Source organism: Cydia pomonella, chromosome 4, assembly GCF_033807575.1.
Source record: "Cydia pomonella isolate Wapato2018A chromosome 4, ilCydPomo1, whole genome shotgun sequence".
NCBI lineage: Eukaryota > Metazoa > Arthropoda > Insecta > Lepidoptera > Tortricidae > Cydia > Cydia pomonella.
Window position 1 is genome coordinate 16,363,630 of NC_084706.1, and position 25,010 is coordinate 16,388,639.

The following is a 25,010-nucleotide window of genomic DNA, read 5'->3' on the forward strand; positions in this document are numbered from 1 at the left end:
TTCAACGGTATACATTAAAAATGCCGCCGCCGGAGTGTCCGAATCGAAATAAAATATCAGATCATATTCATAAACGTTTCATCACAAAACTTTGAAGTTCGAATCGCGCTCATGGTTACACCTACAACCAATTAGCGCGAGTGCTTGCGATGCCAAAGGACAATTATTCACATCGTTATTGTGCAAATAATTACGTTGACGTAAATTTTCACCGGGCCGGGTGGCGCAGTAATTCGATTTTTTTTCTGACTACAGATTTTAGACGCACAAAATGTGCCTGTATCTAGCCAATAGGTAAATACTAGTTGTCTTAGAATATTTTGCTGTGACTACATAGGTACATTTATATAAATTAGATACATAAGCCTAAATAGTTTTTAATGCCTAAAAACTTGTCCCTTTCCAAAATGAAATCAATTTCTCACGCAAACATTTCAGCTAAATTATGAAAAAATTACTCTTATTTTCAAATTAAATACAATTAACCAACAATTTAATACATAATATTTTATAAAATAATTATTATATAAAGAATATCTCTTATTATTACCACTGCATTGCCATTTTACCCTAAAGATTAAATAGCATAATTAAAAAAATGAAGTTAAATACAAAAATATTTATTTAAAATACTAAAAAAAGTATCTTGCTACCACTTGTAAAATACACAATAACTGTAACATCACAGAACCACTCTCGACACAACCGCCCGGCGCCACGGTTAACAGTCAACTACCCCCACTTCTGCAGGTGCAGTATACTACATCCCTTCCTTATTAACGAAAATAAAAGAGTACTGATTCGATCTGATTTGTAATCATTCAGTTATTTGAAAATCGATACATTTTTTATATTTCAGCTAATTATAGATTCAACACAACAATCATATTAATCTTCATTTTGATCTTGGTCCGCGTGAGGTGCATTGCTGCTGTTTTGATTTATAACAGCCCATTCACCAGTTTCAGTTTTCTTGAGGTGAACAACATTTCTGCGATATTCTTTTCCAGTCACGTCATTCCTTACTCTAACATCACCACCACTTACATCTGTAACAGTGTGCGATTCAGGATTGAAGTTGGGAGTAAGTTTGTTATCTTTTATCAAGTTTTTCACGTAGACCTTTTCACCGATTTCTAGATTACTATCTTTTGCTTTCCTCTTCGTATCAGTGTATTCCCGTCCCTTTTCTTTCTTTTCTTTATCCCTATCTCTTACATCTGAATCGAGTATTTTGCACTCCATATCAGCCACTGTGGGTATTTTGTCTCGGAACTGCCTTCGGAAGAAGAGTTCTGAAGGTGTTTTACCTGTAGTGGTGTGTGGAGCGCTGTTGTACATAATTAAGTATTCTAGGAGATCATCCTTCCAGTTCTTTTTTTCTACTTGGCTGATTTTCAGCCGTTTAAGGATATCTCTGTTTTGGCGTTCGACTTCGCCGTTCATTTGTGGCCAATAAGGGATTGTATTGTATATAACAATATTGCATTCCTTACAGAAAGTCTTGAAGGTCTCACTGGTAAACTGGTTACCATTATCGCATGTCAGAGTCACAGGATATCCCAACCGGGAGAATATTTCTTTTAGGACTCTAACCGTGTCTACAGCTGTGATACTTCGCATAATCTTGATTTCTTTGTAGCGACTATAGTAGTCGATGAGAACCAGTAAGTAATCATTTGATGGCAGAGGTCCTAAAAAGTCAACCGCAACATCGATCCAGGGTTCGACTGGAAGCTCTCGTCTCTTAATAGGGTGTGGGGGGTTAGGTGCTGAAACGAGTGTGCATCCTTTACAGGCCTTAACTCTGTTTTCTGCATCTCGATCTATCTTTGGCCACCACACTTTAGTTCTGAGACGAGTCTTCATGGCTACTATGCCAGGATGACCTTGATGTGCAGCTTCCAGTACTCTGTCTCGAAGTTCTTTGGGGATAATCAATTTGTTCCCTCTTAAAGCAATATTTCCTTGAAAACAGATCTCAGTTTGGAAAGCTTTATAAGCGCTAATAGATTCATGCCATTTGTTTTCATAGATTCCGCTTTTAAGCGCCATTATTTCTTCATCTGTGGCACAGACGGCTTCAATTTCTTTTAATGGTACTGCTGTCGGCCTGCTGTATTGTACGATCGCATTAATATAATTTTCATTGTCAAACGGTTTGGGACTAATTGATTGGCAAAGCCGAGAAATGGGGTCGGCGATATTGTCCTTGCCTGGCCGGTAAATTACTTTGTACTTGTAAGCCTGCAAGCGGAGAACCCAGCGCTCAATACGTGCGCATGGTTTAGATCTGGGACCAAATATGGTTTCCAAAGGCTTGTGGTCGCTTATAATCTCAAACTCTTTGCCGAACAAATACGTTTTAAAATGTTCGACTGCCCAGACGAGGGCCAAAGCCTCTTTCTCGGTCTGGCAATACCTTTTCTCACAATCAGTTAGGCTCTTATTACCGAACGCTATGATACGAGGACCATTTCGATCTATTTGTATCAGCAGGGCTCCAAGACCCACGGGAGATGCATCAGCCACTATTTGCGTTCTGTTAGCTGGATTATAATAGCCCAATGTTTGTATATTTGACAGACTCGCTTTTAATGTATCAAACGCTTGGTCTTGAGAGCTAGTCCAATATTTACGAAGGTCCGTCGTTTTGCTCAATTTAAGTCGTACAAGCTGACGAAGGGGCTCCGTTAATGATGCCAAATTAGGGATCCACTTCCCCACATAATTCACCAATCCGAGGAAACTTTGAATCTCTTCAACATTGGTTGGTCTCTTCGCCGATTGAATGGCTAGGATATATTTATCAAGTGGTTTTACCCCGTTTGCAGTGAGTTCATGGCCAAGGAACTCAATTTTATTTGTCTTGTAAATGCATTTAGCTTCATTGAGTAGGACATCGTTGTCCTTCAAGACCTGTAGGACTTTCTTGAGCCGTGTATCATGTTCTTTTTCATCAGATCCGTATATAATGATGTCGTCGATGAAATTTGCAGTACCTTCACATCCTAACAACATCTTCTCTAGCACCTTTTGGAACATTTCCGGCGCGCATGACACCCCAAACATTAATCTTTTGTACCGAAATAATCCTTTACTGGTGCTGAAGGTTGTAATGTGTCTGCTGTCTTCGTCAATCTCCAGTTGATGAAAAGCATTTTTTATGTCAAGCCGAGAAAAGAATTTCGCTTGTCTGAAATGGGGTAGCAACTCATCCATCGTAGGAAGAGGATGATTCTCCCTTATAATAGCTTCATTAGCCCTCCTCATGTCGATACAAATCCGAAGGTCGCCATTTTCCTTGAGCACAGGTACCATGGGCGATACCCATTGCGAAGGCCCGTTGACCTCTTCGATGATGTCGGCTTCTAGTAGTTCTGTTAGTTTTGAATTTACCTTTGCTTCCAAAGGTATCGGTATTCTTCTATACGGTTGGATAACCGGTTTTACCTTATCATCGATTGGGATTTGAATTTTAACACCTTTGAATTTGGGAAATGTACTGATGTTGTTAACCGGTATGCCAGTCTGAAGGACGCCGAGTTGTTTTGCAGTAATCCTTCCCAAAAGGTTACGCGACCCGTTTCGAATGACATATAGGGTAGCCATTGTTTCAAGTCCATGACGAATATATATCTGCGCCTCGAATTTCCCCGTCACATCTAGTGGCGTTTGACTGCCGTAAGCCACTAATGTCTTGTCAGGATGTGCGATTTGATTTGCGGTTTTCACGTTATGGCTCTTTAAATACTCCCACGTTTCATCAGTAATGATATTGCATCTACATCCAGAGTCTATCAACATCTCAATAGTGACACCACCGACCTGACAGTTGATAACTCCGTCGTTATCTAGATGGAATACATAATCCACTTCTTCGGTATCCTTTTGTGGGTGGTCAAACCTTTGCCTTTTTGCATTATTAAATTTATCATCTTTTTTGTGTTCAAATTTCCGCTTCAGCTTTTTAGTTTTACAGTAATCTTTAAAATGTCCGATAATCCCACATTTCAAACATTTTTTGTCCCTAGCAGGGCATTCGGGTGCAAATGACAAGTGTTTATTGCTACCGCATCGATAACAAGTCTTTGAGGTGCCTCTTGCTGGTAATTTCCTAATATCAATTTTATTTATGTCCGATTTATCCATGTCACCCGCCTTCATTGACCCAGTTTTTCCAAACGTGTCTAGTTGCCTATTGACAGTCTCCAGTGTGGTCGCTATAGTTATCACTTGCTGTAAAGTGACACTATCGCCGGCCGACAAAATCTTTTTCCGCAATTCGGAGCTATTTCCTTTTTCGATGATTTGGTCAATTAAATTTTCGTCCCTTGCCGTAAATTTACATTTGTCAGCCTGTTGCCGAAGTCTCACAAGAAAAGCTTCAAACCTTTCCCCTTCATCTTGTTTCATAAGCCTAAATATGTAGCGTTCATAATATCTACTCTGCTTAGGGGAAAAATAAGCATCTAATTTTTCCATAGCCACATTATAGACGTCGACGTCAGTAGCTTTTTCGGCGTGAGCACCCGGCAAATTGTAATAGACTTCTTGCAGAGCAAGCCCACCGAGATGTAGTAAAGTGGCCCGCTTTACCACATCTTCCTCGATATTAGCGGCCAGGAAGTATATCTCCAGCGCCCGTTTCCATTTTTCCCATCTTACACCGACGGAAACCGGATCGCCTCCACAATCGAAATTGTCTAGACTTGGTATAGTTGATGTTACTTGGGTCATTTTGGTGCGATCTGCAACAACACGCGATTCTGTATAGTCTAATTTGCAACTACACAGGATCTATTGACCACCAATTAATAGTCACTACATGACTAAATCACACATGCCTACCATAGTAAGCATCCACTTCCAGGGTCTATCATATTGACCTTTCATATAAAAGTCTTTCAAATCACTTCTATATACGACCTGTCAAATTAGCCTCTAATATAAAGCTCAATGTTAACATTAACCACAGCAACCATGGTCTATCATATTGACCTTCCATATAAAAGTCTTCAGAATCACTTTTATTATTATGTGGTCTATCAAATTGACCTCTCATATATCAAGTTTAATCCAGGCAAACCCATGGCCTATCATATTGACCTTTCATATAAAAGTCTTCTATAACACTTTTAATATCCACATGGTCTGTCAAATTGACCTTTCATACCCGTACAACAATACAATAATAACAGTGAAATTATGGTCTGTCATATTGACCTCGCATGTACTAATATACTCACAATACGTTGGTACCGACATGGCCCGTCGTATGGACCTCTTAAACCAAACATTTAATAGTACCATACCTATTATGAGATCTTATTTACTTAAATACATACATTTATGTATACGCCAAAATACCGTCAATGACTTACCACTTAATACGAGTAACACTCGTCAATATTTCTTACTAATGAAAGCGAATATCATTCTATTATTTAGCCGTTTAGTAGCACGCGTAATCATAACAAAGTCATATACTTAGCTGTAATAATTATGTACCGTAATTCATTACAACGCTGTCAATTTAATCCGTACTTTAATTTAGTAAATGTTGCAATGCAATACATTATTAAGGTGTCTTAATAGCCGTTTTTTAGCCTAGGCACTAAACAGACTTAGTTAAGGAACTCAATAATATTTATCAAATCATTCATTAACGGTACTTCCGTAAATAAAGAAACTAAGCTGATTTCCATCTAGGTACTTATGGATGCGAGTAAAACACAAAGATGCAAGTGATCAATGTTATCATCGCGCCGCGCTGCTGGCCGGCCGAAGCACGTAATCAAGGCATATATTTACCACATTTAAGTCAAAGGAACTATTCGTAATGGATAAAGGTCGTTGTTTACTGTTCATGTATAAATTTTATAGCCATTAAATTACACCATGATTTAAAGTTCGCTATCACGCTTCCATTCGTACCTACAACTTTTTTTTTTGCAAAGTATTTAACATTCCTCCCCTTTCTTTTAAAAAATTGATATTCCTCAATGTACTTACATTTTCCTCGTTCGCCACTTGTAAAATACACAATAACTGTAACATCACAGAACCACTCTCGACACAACCGCCCGGCGCCACGGTTAACAGTCAACTACCCCCACTCCTGCAGGTACAGTATACTACACCACTAACCAACCCTCTTCCATGCAGGATTTTTTTTTAATACAATATAAGGTTTTAGTAATCTAACGCAGTTGTTTTTGGGACATCGCTCATTACTGCGGTGGCAGCATTGTTGCATTTTTATCACCTGTCACTATGCCTGTCACTTTCGCGCTTACATACTTGTTAGAATGTGACCGGCATGGTTATAAATGATAAAGAGCCGACCATCTTAGCCCTACTGTTATAGTTATGGTTGATATACTTTTATAGTTTTTATTTATTTAGTTGATAGATGATATACTTTTATAGAAAACATTAGAAAAGATTCTAAATGAATATTAAAAAACCGGCCAAGTAAGAGTCGGACTCGCGCACCGAGTTCATCATCATCATGTCAGCCATAAGACGTCCACTGCTGAGCATAGACCTCCCCCTTGGACCTCCACATGTACCGGTTGGAAGCGACCCACATCCAGCGTCTTCCGGCGACCTTAATAAGACGTTGCTTCGTACCAAATTTCAAGATTATGAGTTCACGGGAAGTACCCTGTAGGTTTTTGATTCCCTTGCGAGTGTCGAAAATTTGCGGAAATGTGCGGCATTAACGGCTGTATCTTTTGATTGCGTTGGCTTAGAAGTTTGATTTTTTCACAGCTCCAAGTGACAGTAGACCTGAGTATTTGATATAAATTCTAACTTGATTCCTCCACATGTTCCTGAGCAAAAGGGTCTTGACAGACAGACTGACGGACGGACGGACGGACGGACAAGAAAGTGATCCTATAAGGGATCCGTTTTTTCCTTACGAGGTACGGAACCCTAAAAATTAATGAAATGTTATCTTTTATTAATTTGTCTCTTGAAACAAAATTTGTACACAATTTCTATTAAGTAGGCATTAAAAACTATATTGGCCCACCTATTATTTTATTAAAAACTATTCTTGTCTTTTGTTTTAATAGCTGAATTGAACCGCATCGTAACTCTTTACAGGTATTTCGAAGCTCATTTGTGCATAATTATGTTTGGGACCTAAACACCAACAAAATCAATTCAAAAATTTCAACACGCCGCGCCGCCCAATCGCATAAAACTTGTAATAATAATTCGCTATTCAAATAAGATAGAAAATCAAAAGTAAGTGTAGGTACAAAACCATCAGTTAAACTATAGGTAGGTACCTAAACGCGTTGTACTCGTACCATTTGTACCTACGAGTATAACTCTCGAACAGTCTTTCAATAACGTGTCTTGAGTTTAAAAAAAATCTGTATTAACGCTTGTCATTAGTTTATAATCTACTTAAAACGTAAAAAATAGGATAATTAATTGATTAATCCAGGGGTTCCCAAAGTGTGCGCCGCGGCGCCCTGATGCGCCGTAGAAAGTAAAGAGGGGCGCCGTGAGTTCTATCATTATCCGAAACCACAAATATTCGCGGGTACCTATTTGAGCGCTCGCATCGGTAAATAATATAGCGTCGTGTCACTCTTTTTCGACCGTGATTTTAAATTTACAAGGGCGCCGTTGCAAAATACTAAACTTATAACTGCGCCGCATGTTGAAAAAGATTGGGAACCCCTGGATTAATCTATTATAGTATTAAGTTTCTCAATTATATTGTGTACTTTGTAAGTGAAAATAAATTAACATGAACAATGTTTGCCATATACACTGAAAAAAAATAGATATCCGAACTGGTTTTGTAACTTTACTAAATAACTAAACTACGGTTATAAGAAAATAAAATTTGCATAAATTTACAAACTTATTTTGTAGTGTATACCCAGTACCTGAACACTGATAGCCAAACACGGTTTTGTAACATATAACACATAGTTCGTAAGTCCCAATTTTTGTGTAAACAGTAACCAAAATTTTGTTACAGTTATGCAAACATTTCTTTCAGTGTATCTCGCCTGAAACACAGCGAATCCTAGTTCAGGCACATGTAAACAATCACTATTTTTAAGTCTGTGTTATATGAATGCAACCATGGAATATGTGTTTTAGAATAAATAATGTTTATGTTTATGTTACGAGTCCAGCATACGAACTGCATAAGCACAAACGTAGAACAATGCTATTGCAAATCCTTAATTGCGTTATTCAAAGTAGTTCCAAAGTTCTGCTTGACAAAGTTGGTCTACGGAATGACTAACTGTCTTCCTACTATAAGGTGTTGCTATCGGATATAGGTTCTTAGGTAACGTTTGTGTGAATCTATTAGTACCTAGATTACCCAGTACCTAGAAAGAAAATGGATTGGACACAACAGCTTCTAGTTATTCGCCTTATTTAGTTTCGATCAAGACGAACCACTCGAATATAGTTCTAATAACAGTACATCTAACTAAATAATAATATCTAGTCTAATGCAAACCTAATAGCTGGTTCAATAAAAAGGACAAGAAAGACGAACGAAGAGGTACTGAGCATGGCAGGAGAGAAAATATGCCTACTAGACACAGTAGCTAACTGAAGGGGCACGATCGTTAGCCACCTGATACGGCACGACAGATTTTTTTTTTTATTGAAGGAAAAGATGCAGAGGAAGGCCCAGGCTCACATATTTCAGCCAAATTAAAGATAAAGTTTCTGTCGTGTCGTACAAGGAAGTTAAAAAGCTGGTCTAGCAAAGAGAAGAGTGATGATTACTCCACCGACAAGAGACATAGCTCTAAAATATTGATAATAATGATGATGATATTGATATAATCATTTTAGTTTAGCAAGTTTAGCACCATACTCTGTACATGTAAATGTACAAGTTTTTTCACGTAGCCTATAATTTGTATGGTATAATGTTTTAATGTTCCTTTAACCATGTTTTGCCATAACATAATTCTTCATTATGCATATTACGAGTATAATGTAGGCATGACAGAATTATTTACTCGTCATTAAGCCTTAATTTGCGCGTACAATGTTGGTAATATAATTAATTACTGGTACCGTTAATTCGCTAATTCGATTTTAATTTAATTATTTACATGGTTGGACATGAACAGCAGTCATGAATAAATCGGATATGGGTTTTTCTACTCATCGACTGTAATGGTTAAATTATGATTTCGCATATTTTAATTTATAATTGCGTACTTTTCATGTACTCACTATAAGATTCATGTCGATACGCTGTAGTCAACTATAAAAAAACCGGTCAAGTGCGAGTTCCTTTTACTCGCGCACCGAGGGTTCCGTACAAACTTTGAATTATCTCGTGTAACTATAAAGGCGAAAGACTTTAGAACATAAGTACCTATACTAAGTATAATTGTGTACAGCGCCATCTATCGGCAAATTCCGTTCCGCGTTCCGCTATCCGTTCATACTGTCAAATCCTTAATAGAAGTTGTAGCGCCTGACCTGGTAGTTATATTTAATAACAGTGTTGACTGCGGTGAGTTTCCTGATCTAATGAAACATAGTAAAGTCACTCCTTTATTTAAATCAGGTAGCACATCCGACCCCACTAACTTTAGACCGATATCAGTGTTACCAACATTCAGCAAAATTTTTGAAAAAATAGTTTTGAGTCAGTTATTGAAACATTTTAACATTAATAATCTAATGCACAACAAACAATTTGGTTTTACACGGGGTCGCTCAACAACCGACGCTGGTGTTGAGCTAATTAAACAGATCTTCGATGCCTGGGAGGAGTCACAGAATGCTTTAGGTATCTTTTGTGACTTATCTAAGGCCTTCGATTGCGTCTGTCATGAAACATTGATCAGGAAACTGCACTATTATGGAGTAAGAGGCTCGGCACTGAATTTAATAAAGTCTTACTTACACGGTAGAATACAAAGGGTTGATGTGAGTGGACAGCGATCACCGGGGTCATTGGTCTCTATGGGTGTACCGCAGGGATCAATATTGGGGCCGTTCCTGTTCCTTATCTACATTAATGACCTGCCTTACCTTGTAAAGACCCACCATGACATAGTATTGTTTACCTCACTTATTTTCAAAGTCAAACGACAGCAACAAGCTTCCAGTGATGTAAACAATGCTATTTCTAAAGTAGTAAATTGGTTTAATGTTAATAATTTATTGTTAAATGAGAAAAAGACTAAGTGCATTAAGTTTGTTACAAGTCACATAAGGAATGAGCAAACAGGTGTCATTGTCAAGGATGAGGAATTGGAACTAGTAGATAGCACAGTTTTTCTTGGTATAACTTTAGATTCTAAACTACAATGGGGTCCCCATATTGCTAATCTCTCGAATAGACTGAGTTCTGCAGCTTTTGCAGTGAGCAAGATCCGTCAGTTAACAGACGTGAAAACAGCTCGATTAGTTTACTTTAGTTACTTTCATAGCATTATGTCATATGGTATTTTACTATGGGGTAGTGCTTCAGAGATAAATACCATTTTTGTTCTGCAGAAGAGGGCTATTCGTGCAATATATAAAATGTACCATAGAGACACACTTAGAGATAAGTTTAAGGACATTAACATAATGAAAGTGCACTGTCAATATATTTATGAGAATATTCTGTATGTACATAAAAACATTGCCAGTTTTAAGAAAAACTGTGAAATACATAATATTAATACTAGAAATAAGCATAAGCTCGCAGTGCCCTTCACTAGGCTCCATAAAATTAAGAAATCATTCATGGGTAATTGTGTAAGATTTTACAATAAACTTCCTAATATTATAACTGAATTGTCTGTTAGTAAATTTAAAAATTATGTAAAACGTAAGCTTATCTCTAAAGCCTATTATAGCACACAAGACTACATGAATGATGAAACACCGTGGGATTAAGTGTGATTGTAAAGAATGAATTATTTATTGTTATGTTATTAATGATGAAATTGATAATTCAATGTATATATATACCGTATTTTTTGACATTTAGATTTTATTCTAGAAAGGTTCTAGACTAGTATTTTTATACAATTTTGATGTTTGACGATCTTTTTGTGAAATTCTTATTATTAAGTTTACCATATCTATAATAGTTCAATGTTTTTTTTAGAACAATAATAACTGCATCAATAAATTGCTTTGATATTTAGATTAAGATGATATTTGTAAAATTTGACGATTTAAAAGTGCTTGTTGCTAGGCCTATTTGAATAAAGAATATTTTGACTTTGACTTTGACTTTGACTTTGATTGTCGAACTAATTTGTGCTATGTAATGCACGTATGTTGGTTTTTCGAGGATAATTCTCTATCATGTGAACCGATTTCAATAATTGATCTTTTATTTTTTTCTCTATGAAAAAAAAAGAACAAAATGTTTTGGAATGTATAATTTGAGCTCTTTCAAATGATACCCCACTTGACCTAGTCACTAGACTTTGAAATTTTGCCCCCTCTTCATATTGGGCATTTTCCATAGTTAATAAAAAAATAATACTTTCAATGTGTATGGGTTAGCGTTGTTCATAACTATTCCAAATTTCAAATCGATAGCTTAAGTGGTTCTTGAGATATTTAGAGATGTGATAGACGGACAGACAGACGGACGGACCGACAGAGTAGCACCATAAGGGTTCCTCTTGTACCTTTTTGGTATGGAACCCTAAAAAGGTTTTATAGTAAAAAAAGTATTATTTTAGATGATTCGTAGAATAAGTATTGTATACAATAATGATATAATCAAGCTTTTCAATCTTGTACCTTACCAGGCAACACAGCAAGCTTCGTTACCTAAACACGGCACTCGACTGAAAAACTCTCTATTATATCCCGATTGATAATACTATTAACGTTTTTTATTAAAATCGTATACCTACAGTGTTTATTAATTGTTTCTACTCGTCGACTGTAATAGTTAAATTAAGATTTCGTATAGGGAGCGTGCATGAACTGTAGGAGGCAGCACAGGAGCCGTCACATTTTTGGCGCGAGGCGTAAATGTGATGTTTATTGTTCCGATGTAGCCTAAAAGATGGCAGAACCTACTATGCACAAGAAAACATGTGACGTGTAAATGTACATGTTTATGGTTCCGATTCAGGCCACAAGATGGCAGACCCTCCAATGCGCACGGTCCGTATACCAAACTATAATTGCGTACTTTCCATGTATGGGATGCCAACTAAACTATAAGATTCATTTCGATACGCTGTAGTGCGTGTGCTGTACAGCTATAAAAAAATATGACCAATAACGTGCCGCCGCGCTCCCATAGAAAATACTAAACGGAGGACGGGCGGGCGGGGGACTTCGCGCGTTTATGTCTTTTGTCTACTGAGGTACTTACCAATTTTCATTAATAATTTAGGTTTTATAGTGAAAAAAAACTTATTATTTTGGGTGACTCGTAGAAAAAAGATTGTATACAATAGTGATATACCCACTGCCATTATCATATTAAAGTAAGTAATTTTTTAATGTTCTCAGCATGTTAACAAGAAAACATCACGTCCATAGCTTTGATCATGTTCGAAGTTCGAAACATATTCAATGATAATAAATCGAATCAAAAGGGATCAATGACACCCAAGTTCCCCAAAGAGCAAATCAGCCTCAATTTACGGTATAGCAGAATAGCTATGCCACATTTGACGAAAAAATACAGTACTTACTTCGTACCTAGTACAAAAAAAAAATACTAAAGAGATAAACTTCACGCACGTTATAATTTTTTTTGTTAAAAAAAGGTCTTGTCTCTTCATGTAAATTAACGTAGTCGTAATTCAAACGTTGATAGTTCGTCAACTAACATAACGTTATAAAATCAAACTCTAATGGCAAGCAGTAAAATCGATATTTCAATGGGGCAACTATCGGTCTCCGACGTTAACGTTGAGCGTTTCTTTGAAAATTCGTACCCACGTGATACTATTGAGCCGAGGACTGTGTGGTAAGGGAGCCGAAAGGAGGATCTTTGTAGTTACTCAAGCACGTCAGTTTAAGATATGAGTGATATTTTGCTACCCGTGGAGTCTACCTTAACCACTTTTATGTTGATTCGTTGGTTGATAGGGGGCTGGTAGACAGTAAAAAAAATCGTTACGAGTAAGTACTTAGATTATGGATTTGGTTAGTTTGCTCCAAGTGGATGATTTAATTGTGCTAATATTTAATTTGACTTTGTATTTGTACTCATATTTTTAATCTGACGGTTCAAGTTCGAACACCTACGACATTATTCGTCAAATTAAGAAAATGCGTAAACATTATTGTCAGATTAAGTATTAGCCCAATTATAGCATCAACGTGGACTAAACTAACCAAATCCACGATCCTTCACAATTTTTTTTAACTGCCCGCCAACCACTAACCAACAAATGTACCAACATACTTGTACTTAGACGGCTATTCAAAAGTGGTTATGGTAACACCACGGGTAGCAAAAAAACCGCTATTGGGTTCCCGTACGTTACTGTTAAGTGAACATGAGACGGAGCATGAGATACGCAGTTGAAGTAAAAAGTAGCTGACGATATCAACTAATAAACAAGTCAACGTTTGCACTCCTGCCACTCCTACTTTAGTAAGTTCACGAAATCGACTAGTTGAAAAATTAACTAGCTTTTCAACTATGTAGTTGCGACTTAAACGTAAACGTTTGGTTTCGTTGAAGTTTCAACGACCCACAACACCACCACCACATTTATTTCACAAAATTTAAATAACTCGGCAAGCCCTGCCGACTAAGTTTTAATTTAATCGCCCAGAACAATGCGTCGAGTGCAACTACCTAAAAACTATAAAATTAATTTCTGACGTTCAGTACAAGCATAACTATAAAACTATTATAAGTTTAAAAGAATCTCGCCTAAGAGTTGTTCAACGTGCTCTTTCTGTTCATTTAATTCATGCTATCTTGTAATTGGTACATTATAATAAATATATGAGTAGAAAGACTACAAGGATTTAATAAAGTTATAACTAGTAGTAGTATAAGTATATTTATTTTATTTATTTATAGCCTCATATCAGAAATACATTTTTATACTGTATCTATAGTTTTCCTTAATCTACGATAACCGATTCTGTGTGCCTTTGGGCAAAGGCCTCCCCCAATCTTCTCCACTCTTCCTTATTTTGCACTAATCTGGTCCATGTTTTAGTCCTTCCAGCCATGTCTTCTATTTCATCGGACCATCTTTTAAATTGCCTACCTCTGTTTCTTTTATGTCCTCTAGTTAAACGGCCGTATTTTACGTTAACTTAGAAGTTTGATTTCACAGTTTTACGGGACAGTCTGAGTCATAAGTAATTTCAAGGTATCAATTCGACACCTCCACGCATTCCCGAGTAAAGGATCTGACAGACAGATGGGCAACTAAGTGATTCTATAAGGATTCCATTTTTTCCTTTTCAGGTACGGAACCCTAAAAATAAATCTAGATGAAATGTATAACCTATTATTAGAATCAGAATAAGCCCCAAGGTTCTCTCTTCAATGGTTAGGTTAGGCTGAGTGTTGTCATTATATTTATTATTATATAAATGTTACTACTGTTCGACCTTAGAGTTGACTTTATGGTGCATTGCCAAATGGCGATGGCATTCTTGAAATAAAGAATGCATATTATAAATATTCGAGAAATTTTCAAATAATTTATTTATAAAACCTGTTAAAAGTAAGTTCATTCTATTGTTGTCCTATATTATCGATCAAGAGCGCGCCCTCACCGCGTCGGGCCGGTTATTTTTACTGCACCACGTGGCCACGTGCCAATGCCAGATGCGTACACCGGTACAAGCATGCGTATGTGTACCAGTTATGAATGGTTGGGGCTAAACGCATCAATGAACTATCGAAATGCGATCACTTTGTATATTATAGTTGAGGCGTTATGAATAACTCAGTCTTGTGCATTAGATGTACGGTCACGTCTGAAAATATCGATACAGACAAAATGGCAAAAATATGTATACACTAACTTAATATATGGTCAATAAGGTCGTTTATACATATTTTCGGCACTTTTTTCGTTCCGATATTTTTAGACGCGACTGTAACTACATGTATTACCTAATACTTACGGATAAAAATACTTTAAATATGAACACAAATTCTCGCATTGGCAAGTCATGTTTGGTATTTCTATTTATGGGTAATTTAGTACTTATATTATATATTTATATAAACCATGAAACATAAGTTTCCAACAAAACAACTGGGGTTCCATAAATATGTGAAATAAATCTTTTAACATATTATCAACAGCATATTGTTTCAACGTCGCAACAGTCGCTACTGCACTTTTCATCCCAATGCCACTCTTAGGACGGAACCGCAAAAGCGTTAAAATCACAATGAGGAGGAAGGGCTGTAAAAGTTTACATGTGGCGCTCTCGAAGATAACTACACTAAAAGAACGAAGATCGACCTATTGAAAACCTGGTCAACCAAAATTACAGTTGGCAACATTATGAACATCGTCAGAACATCAAGATTCAAGGAACATTTTGATTACATTATTCATTCAACGTCGTTGCTCCTTATGTAATTCATATGTGTGTGTTTAGCATAATATGTGAAGCATGTCGATTCGGTATTAGCATGTCGAATGCTAGTCAAGTACGAAAATAAATGAACAACTGTCTAACATGTGTATAGGTACCTAGGTATATTTCTTTCAAAGGGACATTCCTATACAAAATCATTAATTACTCGCCTTATATACCTATGTATCAGAATCAAGCTCAGTTTAATTACAGAACACAGTTGTTTTATCGGTACCTATTTCCATCTTTGGTTGTTCTTAAAGTAACATATTAAGGCCTAGGTGTATGTAAAATGTATAATTGTTGGTACAATAAAGAGTATTTACTTACTTACTTAAGGCGAGTTCAAAGGAAGCCAACGAGCAAGCGTTAGAGAGTAGGTAACTGTTTTAAAGATCACAAAAGCCCACTACGCTCCAAAGCCTTTCTACCGTAATTAAATTTCCAGCCCCCTGCCTTGGTGAATTGTCGCTACTGTCAAAATTCAGTTATCTTTATCTGTAATAAACCGCTACATAAGGAAGATAAAGTATGGTATTGGTGAGCATAAAAATTATTGGTTTTTAAATTTTAACTGAAATGAAATACATACTTGGCAACTAAGTGATATTCGGCGCGTACATTTTTAAGGTTCCGTACCTCAAAAGAGAAAAACGGAACCCTTATAGGATCACTTTAATGTCCATTCGTCCGTCTGTCTGTCAAGATTAATTATCTCTGGAACGCCCTAAAATTAAAACAATATACTCAGTCCCTTAAAGCTGTGAAAAAATCAAACTTCTAAGTTATCGTAAAAAAACAGACAGCCGTTTATGCCGCAAAAAACGTATATTTTTACACTCTCAAGCGAATCAAAATTCATAGGGTATTTTCCGTTGACCTAGACTTATGAAATTTGTCAAGTAATATCATCTTACACTACAAGTACAGGGAGAAATCTCAAAACTTTATCTATGTAAAAAAAGAATTAAAAAAATACATATGTTAAATTTGTACGGTGGGCGGGTCCGCACTTGTCGGGTTTTTTTATACAAAAACACCCCGAAAAACAGGATACTAAAAAAGTTATATCTAACTTTGTTTGTAAGTTTGTGAACTTACTCCCGCAGAAAAGATTGAGATTTTATGGTATTTTTACTGTCCAAGATATGCGCTATGAAACTATGCAAGAATATATATATTATCAAATTTTCGCTCCCAAGGAATAGTCAAATTCATATAGATAGATAAATTAAATCTGAGAACTTTATGATTCTTTTAGTACGACTTAAAATAGTGGGTTTAAAAGCGGACCGGGTTTCTTTTGCAACAATTTTATAACATACGTGATCGTCCATACAAAAAGAGAAAACGTTTTTCCACTTCTAAATATTTTCCATTCTCCATAATTTTTTAGTGTGTTGTGTGTTGTGTGTGTAATTGAGACAATGAAAAATTAGGTTTATAGGTTTTCCTTTTTTTTCAAAATTTGGAAAAGATTTTTTGTTTTCAAAAAAGCGAAACCTATATACCTATAATATATTATGCTGAAGCGATCGACATCAAAATCAAAATGATTTGTTAAGATTTAGTTAGTGGAAAACGTTTTCTCCCTAAATGGAATTTCATAAATAAGAGGCATCACATTTTAGATGTTCCCTACACTATCTTTAGGATACAACTATACAACGTTGCGAATCAAATCGCTATCTAGCCACTGACATACTTTACTAGACAGGCTATCGAAAACAAATTGTGTCCGCCATTTTCGGCGTTTGACGTCTGTCACTAAGCTAAAGAATAAGCGTAACTAGCCAGAGGCGAAACTGTTATGACAACTGGTCATTCTCTGCTTACATACGCACTGTAAAGAATCTAGATAAAATGTATTTATTTCCTTATAAGTGCATTTTTTACATATGTGACACTGACGACAATAAAATTTATAAAAGTTTTAAAACTTTTTTTTATACCCTTGCGAGCAACAATATATGCGCCATATAACTATGCAGCATAAACGGCCTTTTATTTAGATTGGCTTCACTTAGAAGTTTGTTTTTAGGGTTCCGTACCAAAAAGGTACAAAAGGAACACTTATGGTCTGTCCGTCCGTCCGTCCGTAAGAAATTTCTATGAGATTTCAAATACAAGATCAATTTTTGAAAACGGTTCACTTGATAGACAATTATCCTCGAAAAACCAACGTACGTGCATTACATCGCACAAATTAGTTAGACAATTTGCCGATAGATGGATAGAGACACAATTATACTTAGTGTAGGTAGTTTCAAAAATGTTTCGCCTTTATAGTTACACGAGATAATTCAAAGTTTGTACGGAATCCTCGGTGCGCGAGTAATACGACCTCGCACTTGACCGGTTTTTTTACTGCTCCAAGGAGTATCAGGTCAGTATTTGGTATTAATTTCAGCTTGTTACCTACAGGCGTTCCTGAGAAAAGCGGTCTTGATAGACGGACAGCAAAATTATCCTAAAGGGTTCCGGTTTTAACTGAGGTACGGAACCCTAGAAATAACTGTCATAAAAAACAAAAATACCAAACTACAAAGAATTAAGTACTAGCGTAGTGTTATAAAGCAAAACCTTGCCTGACAGGCAAAGACATATGGGACTATGGAGATTGCTTGATGTAATAAAGCCTTATTTAGTTCTATCCATGTTCTATCTGACAGATTTTTTTAACCTTTGACATTCAACCTGAACTCACTTGGCCTTTCTGATTATGGACATTCAAATGACAAATATCGAGCAAGTTTATTATTTTATATTATTTGTTATCCCACATATTTTATAACAATATAAATACAATTTCGTAAGCTATTGAATCAAACAAACCCTTTAATTTGTTATCGTTCTTATTCGCACGTATGTTCTTGCAAACGAGATGGCCAGTAAGTATATCTATACAACAGAAGTATGATTCGCTTTTAGGTCCCTTAATAACAACCATCAGGGTGTTCGGGGGTTTGGTTCAATCCTGCTCATATATTAAATTGAAACTTTAAAAATGTTTTTATCTTTTACCATTATCTTACCTAATTTCTTAAAGATAAGAAAAACTTAATGAAAATTATTAAAAACTATAAAACTACATCTAAACTACATCCTTACTATATCCGGGCTTATTTGTTGCAAATTACAGAAGATAATGATCCTCAAATGCTGTCACTGTATGTAGAGCGACTGATATATAAATCACTGCGAAGGGACTGGTAGCCGTGCGGTTGAGCTTGAGTGAAGCTTAGAGGGCTGCTGGAGATCGAGAGGCACGATATGAAATAGTAAATGTAAATAATTAAATTTATAGGAAGAAAACAACAGCATAATGGAAGTTCATTATAACAGGCCCAGTAAGACATAGTCCTTCCGTAAATTTTTTTCTTTATTTTCAGTGAATATATGACCTACTGAGCAATTAAATAATTTCTAAATTTAAGGAAAAGTAACTCAAAATAATTAATTATTCAATTCAAAAATAAACTCGAGCTTACGAAACTTTAGATTATTTGCATTGAATTGTTTCAAGACATCATTTGTCAACGACACGACAGTTGCGCTGTGCTGTCGTGTCGTATGTCAAAACGCTCTAACTGCAAGATCATCTGGAAGAAATATCAACTCTGTATCAGCTGCATTAAGATTTAAATTCGAATAAGCTTAACATATATGTCATATCAATGTTATATCCAATTCCGAACTAAAGGGTTTGTTGGGTCGTATGTGCCCTACTGATGAGTTTGCCAGTGTATGGTCTCATGACGTAATGTATCATATCGGTGAATGGTATTATTATTAGGCCTGTACGTTTTTAAATAATCCGTATAAGTGTCTAAAACAATTTATGATTATTATAATTTTGGGTAATTTTCAGTGTAATAAAGATTATCATATCTTATTTAAAATAGTAGCCGTAAAGAATTAAATTGTGCCAGAATTTTTCTAATACATATATGTGCCCTGTGCCTTGTGCACACACGCGTGAAAGCTACTGTCGATAAGATAAAAGTAAATTTTTTTCCACGATATAATTAACTTACGAGTAGAAATAAAAATGTTTACCTTAAAACATAGAAATCCGATGTTATGCTTTAAATTTATTTATATTGTATCTGGTACCTATATCTATAGAGACTTAGAAGCTTATTGGTTCTACTTTCACTGATCGTGCGGAGCCGTAGCGCACAAGAACCTTACCTGCTAGACGCTCGGATCAATCCACCCACCTCAACTTCTATTATGAATAACAAACACTATATTTTAAGTTTCAATAGGCCCCTTAGCAGTATTCACCGCAAATAAATCAATAGAACTTCACACGATTCCGTAATAGGTAATGTATTACGAGTAGCTGTGCGATTTAAAAGCATTTGCATAGTCTAGTTATTTCCTTATGTACCTAATTATTCATTTCAAAAGACTTAGTCAAATTGACTTTTATAAATATTTCAGCACTAAGATGACGTTAATAATTACTTTGCTGGTCACAAATTAATCTTATTGGGTCACCGAGTGGCCGAGTAACTTACTGAGAAAATAGTAAACGTTGCGTGTAAGTATATTGACCTTATTTATTTATCTTTTCTGCTCTGAGAGCGGGTCATTCTTGTTCTATGTATGCAGAAAGTGATGTGTTTTTGCTCTAGAGCATTTCACTCTCCAAGTAAGTTTTATTTTTTTACAATGATCAATTAAATTTTAATTTTAAATGGATTTATTGTACAATTTTCATTTTGATAATTAGCTCCCCATTCTATAAATAACGATACCTACTTTTACCTATATTCTTAATTAAAAGGTCCCTCATAAAATATTATAAAAGTTTAAACATAGTCATGTTTTTTTAATATACATGTATTTTACTTTCCTCGTATTCGAAATAAACTCTGGTAAAAGGCACCATTTCATCTCTTAGTTAACAATCTACTATATCCCACCATTGTGAATTGTGATATTTGTTATATTATGATGCGTTTACAACGATTCTGCCAATGATTATGTTCGCTATATTCTAACTATTTCAATATAGGTAATGGTTTCTTTATTACGTTTAACAAAGACTTAAGTCGTTATGAAAGTTTCGCAATTCAACTTTCATTTTGGCCAGGAAAATATCGCATGGCTCGTAAACAAAAATATGTCTGCTCTAAACATACGAATTCTTACCACGTCCGTAATCTGAAACTAAAACAAGACGGAAGGAATAAAGTTCTCCAAAGAATTCACGTTCATTTTCCATTCAAGCGTAGTACGAAGCAACACAAAGATATACGAGCGGGTAGCAGCTGAATAGTTCTCTCGCTATTCATTCAGTGCTGAAAATGCTGATAAAGTTTTATTAAATTTGCAAATATATTTATGTATAGGCAAATGGGGCGTTACCTGCGCTTCTGTGTTCCCTCTATCACGAGTCTCAGGCTAAATGTGAAACGCTGTTGTTACATAAATCGGGCCATTTCATTGACATTAAGGACAAATAAACTTCGAATGTAGGGCCAATTGGTGACCAGTTCTTAATTACCCTGTGATTCCTATTAGCGTGTCCAGCTTGAAATTTAGCATGCCTTTTTAAGTACCTACCGCTTCGCTTATTAGGACAAAATGAACAGCGTTGCATATGCTTTAAGAACAAATGAAATTTCTTGCTATGAGTATATTTTAAAAATAAAGTAAAATATAAGTACTCATATATTTTTGACTAGATTAATATTTACCCGATGCTGCCTTATAAATGTAAATTGGCTGCTGGATGTTTTGAAGTTAACTATGCCATTTAGTTACCTTAAACGTACTTAGCCATACCGAGGAGTTAACGGAATTCAATAAAAACACGCTGTATACACACACACACACACACACACACACACACACACACACACACACACACACACACACACACACACGCACGCACGCACGCACGCACGCATCCTGTAATAGGTTTTATTACTTTAAGTTATCAAAATACCTAACTTTGTTGCTTTTAGATTAGACCATAACTACCTATGTACATGTATATAGACAAATTGTTACATATTTTTAGTTTATATAATAGACGACTTTTGCTATAGATATAGTAAATAACACATCCAATTTCTAAGAATAGATTTTCCAGCAACATCTGGGTCGCTCAATTTTTTTTTTATTAGCCACCAGCCAGCTAGAATACGACAGCTTAAAAAAAAAGTTGATGATTCAAAGCCCGTTCCAATGAATCATTAAAATAGGCTTATAGCCTGCTGGCACAAAAGACAAGTTCGGTGAATTTCAATTCTTTAAAACTAAAATGTTATAACTGACCATGGGTACCTACCTTTGTTATTAGGAGACAACTAGTTATAGCAACGAATTGATTTACTCATATATAATCAGCGCTATTAACTAAGTTCATAACTATTGCATTCCCACATTGAAACGATTTGAAGCGCACAAATTCTAATTTAATTTTGTCTAAAATATTGCACTATTTGAATGATATGCATAGAGATATACTTAATAATGAACATTGTTTAACTTGGGTATTTTTTGTCAGCCGTGAAATGTTAGAGTAGGTTTAGAAGGCGCACTTTCTGTATACCTCTACTATGTTGCCATTGTTCTGTATTCTACGGGGTCAGAGGTTGCCTCGCCTACGAAATCTCACAAATATTTACTATAATAATAATAATAATTCAGCCTATATACGTCCCACTGCTGGGCACAGGCCTCCTCTGATGCGTGAGAGGGCTCGGGCTATAGTCCCCACGCTAGCCCAATGCGGATTGGGGACTTCACATACACCTTTGAATTTCTTCGCAGATGCATGCAGGTTTCCTCACGATGTTTTCCTTCACCGGAAAGCTAGTGGTAAATATCAAATGATATTTCGTACATAAGTTCCGAAAAACTCATTGGTACGAGCCAGGATTTGAACCCGCGACCTCCGGATTGAAAGTCGGACGTCATATCCACTCGGCCACCACCGCTTCTATTACCGCGCAAATATTTACTAACTGACAATAATTAAGCAATCCATTATAATTTAATATAAACGAAGCGACTAATAGATCCCCAAACAATCCAAACAGAAGTATTTGTGATTACGCTGATAACATCCACGACAATGTTCAATCGTGACCTTTGATAATAGACACACCAAAAACGTTGCGAGCTGAATCGTGCATCTGACAATCAAACTTGTTATCTTTAAGTTAAAGTTCAAATTGCGAACCGAAATTAGTTAAACATAGGAGTATGTGAAAGTAATTTGCGTAAATGTGTGAACCACCGGGCCGTGAACATGTTGATTAGGATGTTACAAGCGATGCGACTCGGTTCATCTAGTGTGAGACGGATTGACTAATAAGGGACGCTTATAGAATGGCCAATCGAATTCACTAGCTCGCATGGATGGATTAGATAGCAATATAACGTCGCATGTATTGAACTAAACCATACATTTATACTATTTATAAAGGTAACGACTTTATATCATGTATGGCTTTATATCATTATTAAAGGTTAAATATGACAAATCTGCGCGTCATCGTGGATGACAGGAAGTGTGGCTACCACGAGTTCGGCAGTGACATTAACGCTATCGAGAACGTGACTTACTTTCTATGCATCTCGCTCGTACTCGTATATAAGTGCGAGCGAGATATATAGAAAGTAAATTACGATCTCGATAGCGTATATGTCGGTTTTGACACTGTCAGAGCCCTTGTTTATTTAAAAAAAATGGCCAAGCCCTAGTCATGACTGGTGATAAGTGTTCCGTATGGTCACAGACTTAATTGTTGTGTTAAGTTTCACACAGACACACATATAAACTTTATGTGGGTTTGGGGGGGATGGTTGGGCCCCTCCAATTGGGCTACTTACAAAATGTAATAGTAATAGATCCCTGAGTATCATATATAAAATCAAGAGTGAGAATATAAGAAAAGTTATAATATAGTTACCGCCTGGTAATAGTCCGCCGGCGGAAATGATCTGACAATGTTGATTATAATTTTTGAACAATAATTTCTAAAACATACATAAAAATCCATCATGAGAATTTAAAAAAATTTGGTAATATTTTTACCTACCTTTAGCACCTTGTCCCGGACAAATGGCCGTCGGGCCAATATAGCAAGTATGCAGACATTAAAATTACTTACATACGAACACTATATTATCCCACACATTTTAGTCATGAGAAAATAAGTAAGGTCTGGCGGCTCTGGGATCTTGCTGTAAAATGTTTACCAAACATCAAAATAACAACAATGTCAGAATCAGATTTGATAAGAAACATGACAGTTTCGTAGTTTTCGTACATGGAAAACTAAATCCGTCAAGAACTCTAGATATAGAACCTCATAATAACCTATGACAATGATTAAGTACATAGTGGCAACTATTGTATTTCAAACATGTAGATTGGGTCCGACTCAAACAGAAAAAAATATATATATAAACATTATGGCTCCCTTACACAATGGCCTAGTGCTGAACCAGCGAGATGGCTATGCGATGGTTGGCTCCTGTACACAACGACCCAGCGCTGGACTAGCGAGAGGGACATGTGATGGTTGAGAGCGCGTACTTTGGAATGGACCACGTGTAGATGCGTACGCGCCATCTCGCTGGCCCACTTACTTTGATATGCGGACGAAAAACCGCCATAGTGGCCATCCTATCGCCATCCGGTGCGTCATAAGCCATCCGACGCCATTACCCCATCTTAGTGGGCCAGTGTGAAGGCCCATCGAGTAGAGTAGCCATTAAACATTATACGTATTTATTAAGTTTTTTATTCGGCGTTTCTCGATTTTTATTGGTTAAGCTCGTTTCTTATATAAAACTGTATTAACGTAAAATTCACGTAGGTAATAATAGGTTGCTACAAAAGGCTCATATTTTATCTACCTCTATATTTTATTTTTATTTTCTTTCAAAGGTTTTTAATTTGTGCCGAGAAGCTGTATTAATGTGAATATTAATGATGTAGTATTGTACCTACTCATAATTGCCGTGAAACCTTATTGTACCACATTGGATTAAAATTTCCATTAGCAATATTTGGATTCTATCTGTGTCCATCACACAACCCTTATCCAGGTCCACAAACCTTAAGTAATCGCATTTAAACTGCATTAAATATAGCAAAATATGACCAGGACTCTATGAAAAAATACCTCGAGTAGCTGGCCTCACTGGTCTATTTAAAAATATCCATCCTGTATATATTAATGTAATAGTACTTAATATAAATTGGATACTTTTTGTATTACCTATTTCGATGAATGAAATACACACAAATAAATATTGAAAAAATACCTCGAGTAGCTGGCCTCACTGGTCTATTAAAAAATATCCACCTGTATATATTAATGTAATAGTACTTAATATAAATTGGATACTTTTTGTATTACCTATTTCGATGAATCAAATACACACAAATAAATATTGAATGTCTTTGTTAGCTCTAT

The 25,010-nt window shown here is 36.0% G+C and overlaps 2 protein-coding genes across 2 annotated transcripts in view; both read right to left on the reverse strand.

Moving 5' to 3' along the window:
* The window catches only part of LOC133517168 (CD151 antigen-like), a 303,900-nt gene that overhangs the window by 272,048 nt on the left and 6,842 nt on the right, over positions 1–25,010 (reverse strand). The window lies entirely within an intron of this gene.
* On the reverse strand, positions 801–6,111 carry LOC133517153 (uncharacterized protein K02A2.6-like). Its single transcript, XM_061850321.1, has 2 exons — positions 6,016–6,111; positions 801–4,751 (listed from the first exon to the last, which is right to left on the reverse strand). Exon 2 carries the CDS (start codon positions 4,738–4,740, stop codon positions 889–891), a length of 3,852 nt encoding a protein of 1,283 aa, XP_061706305.1. The 5' UTR covers positions 4,741–4,751; positions 6,016–6,111; the 3' UTR covers positions 801–888.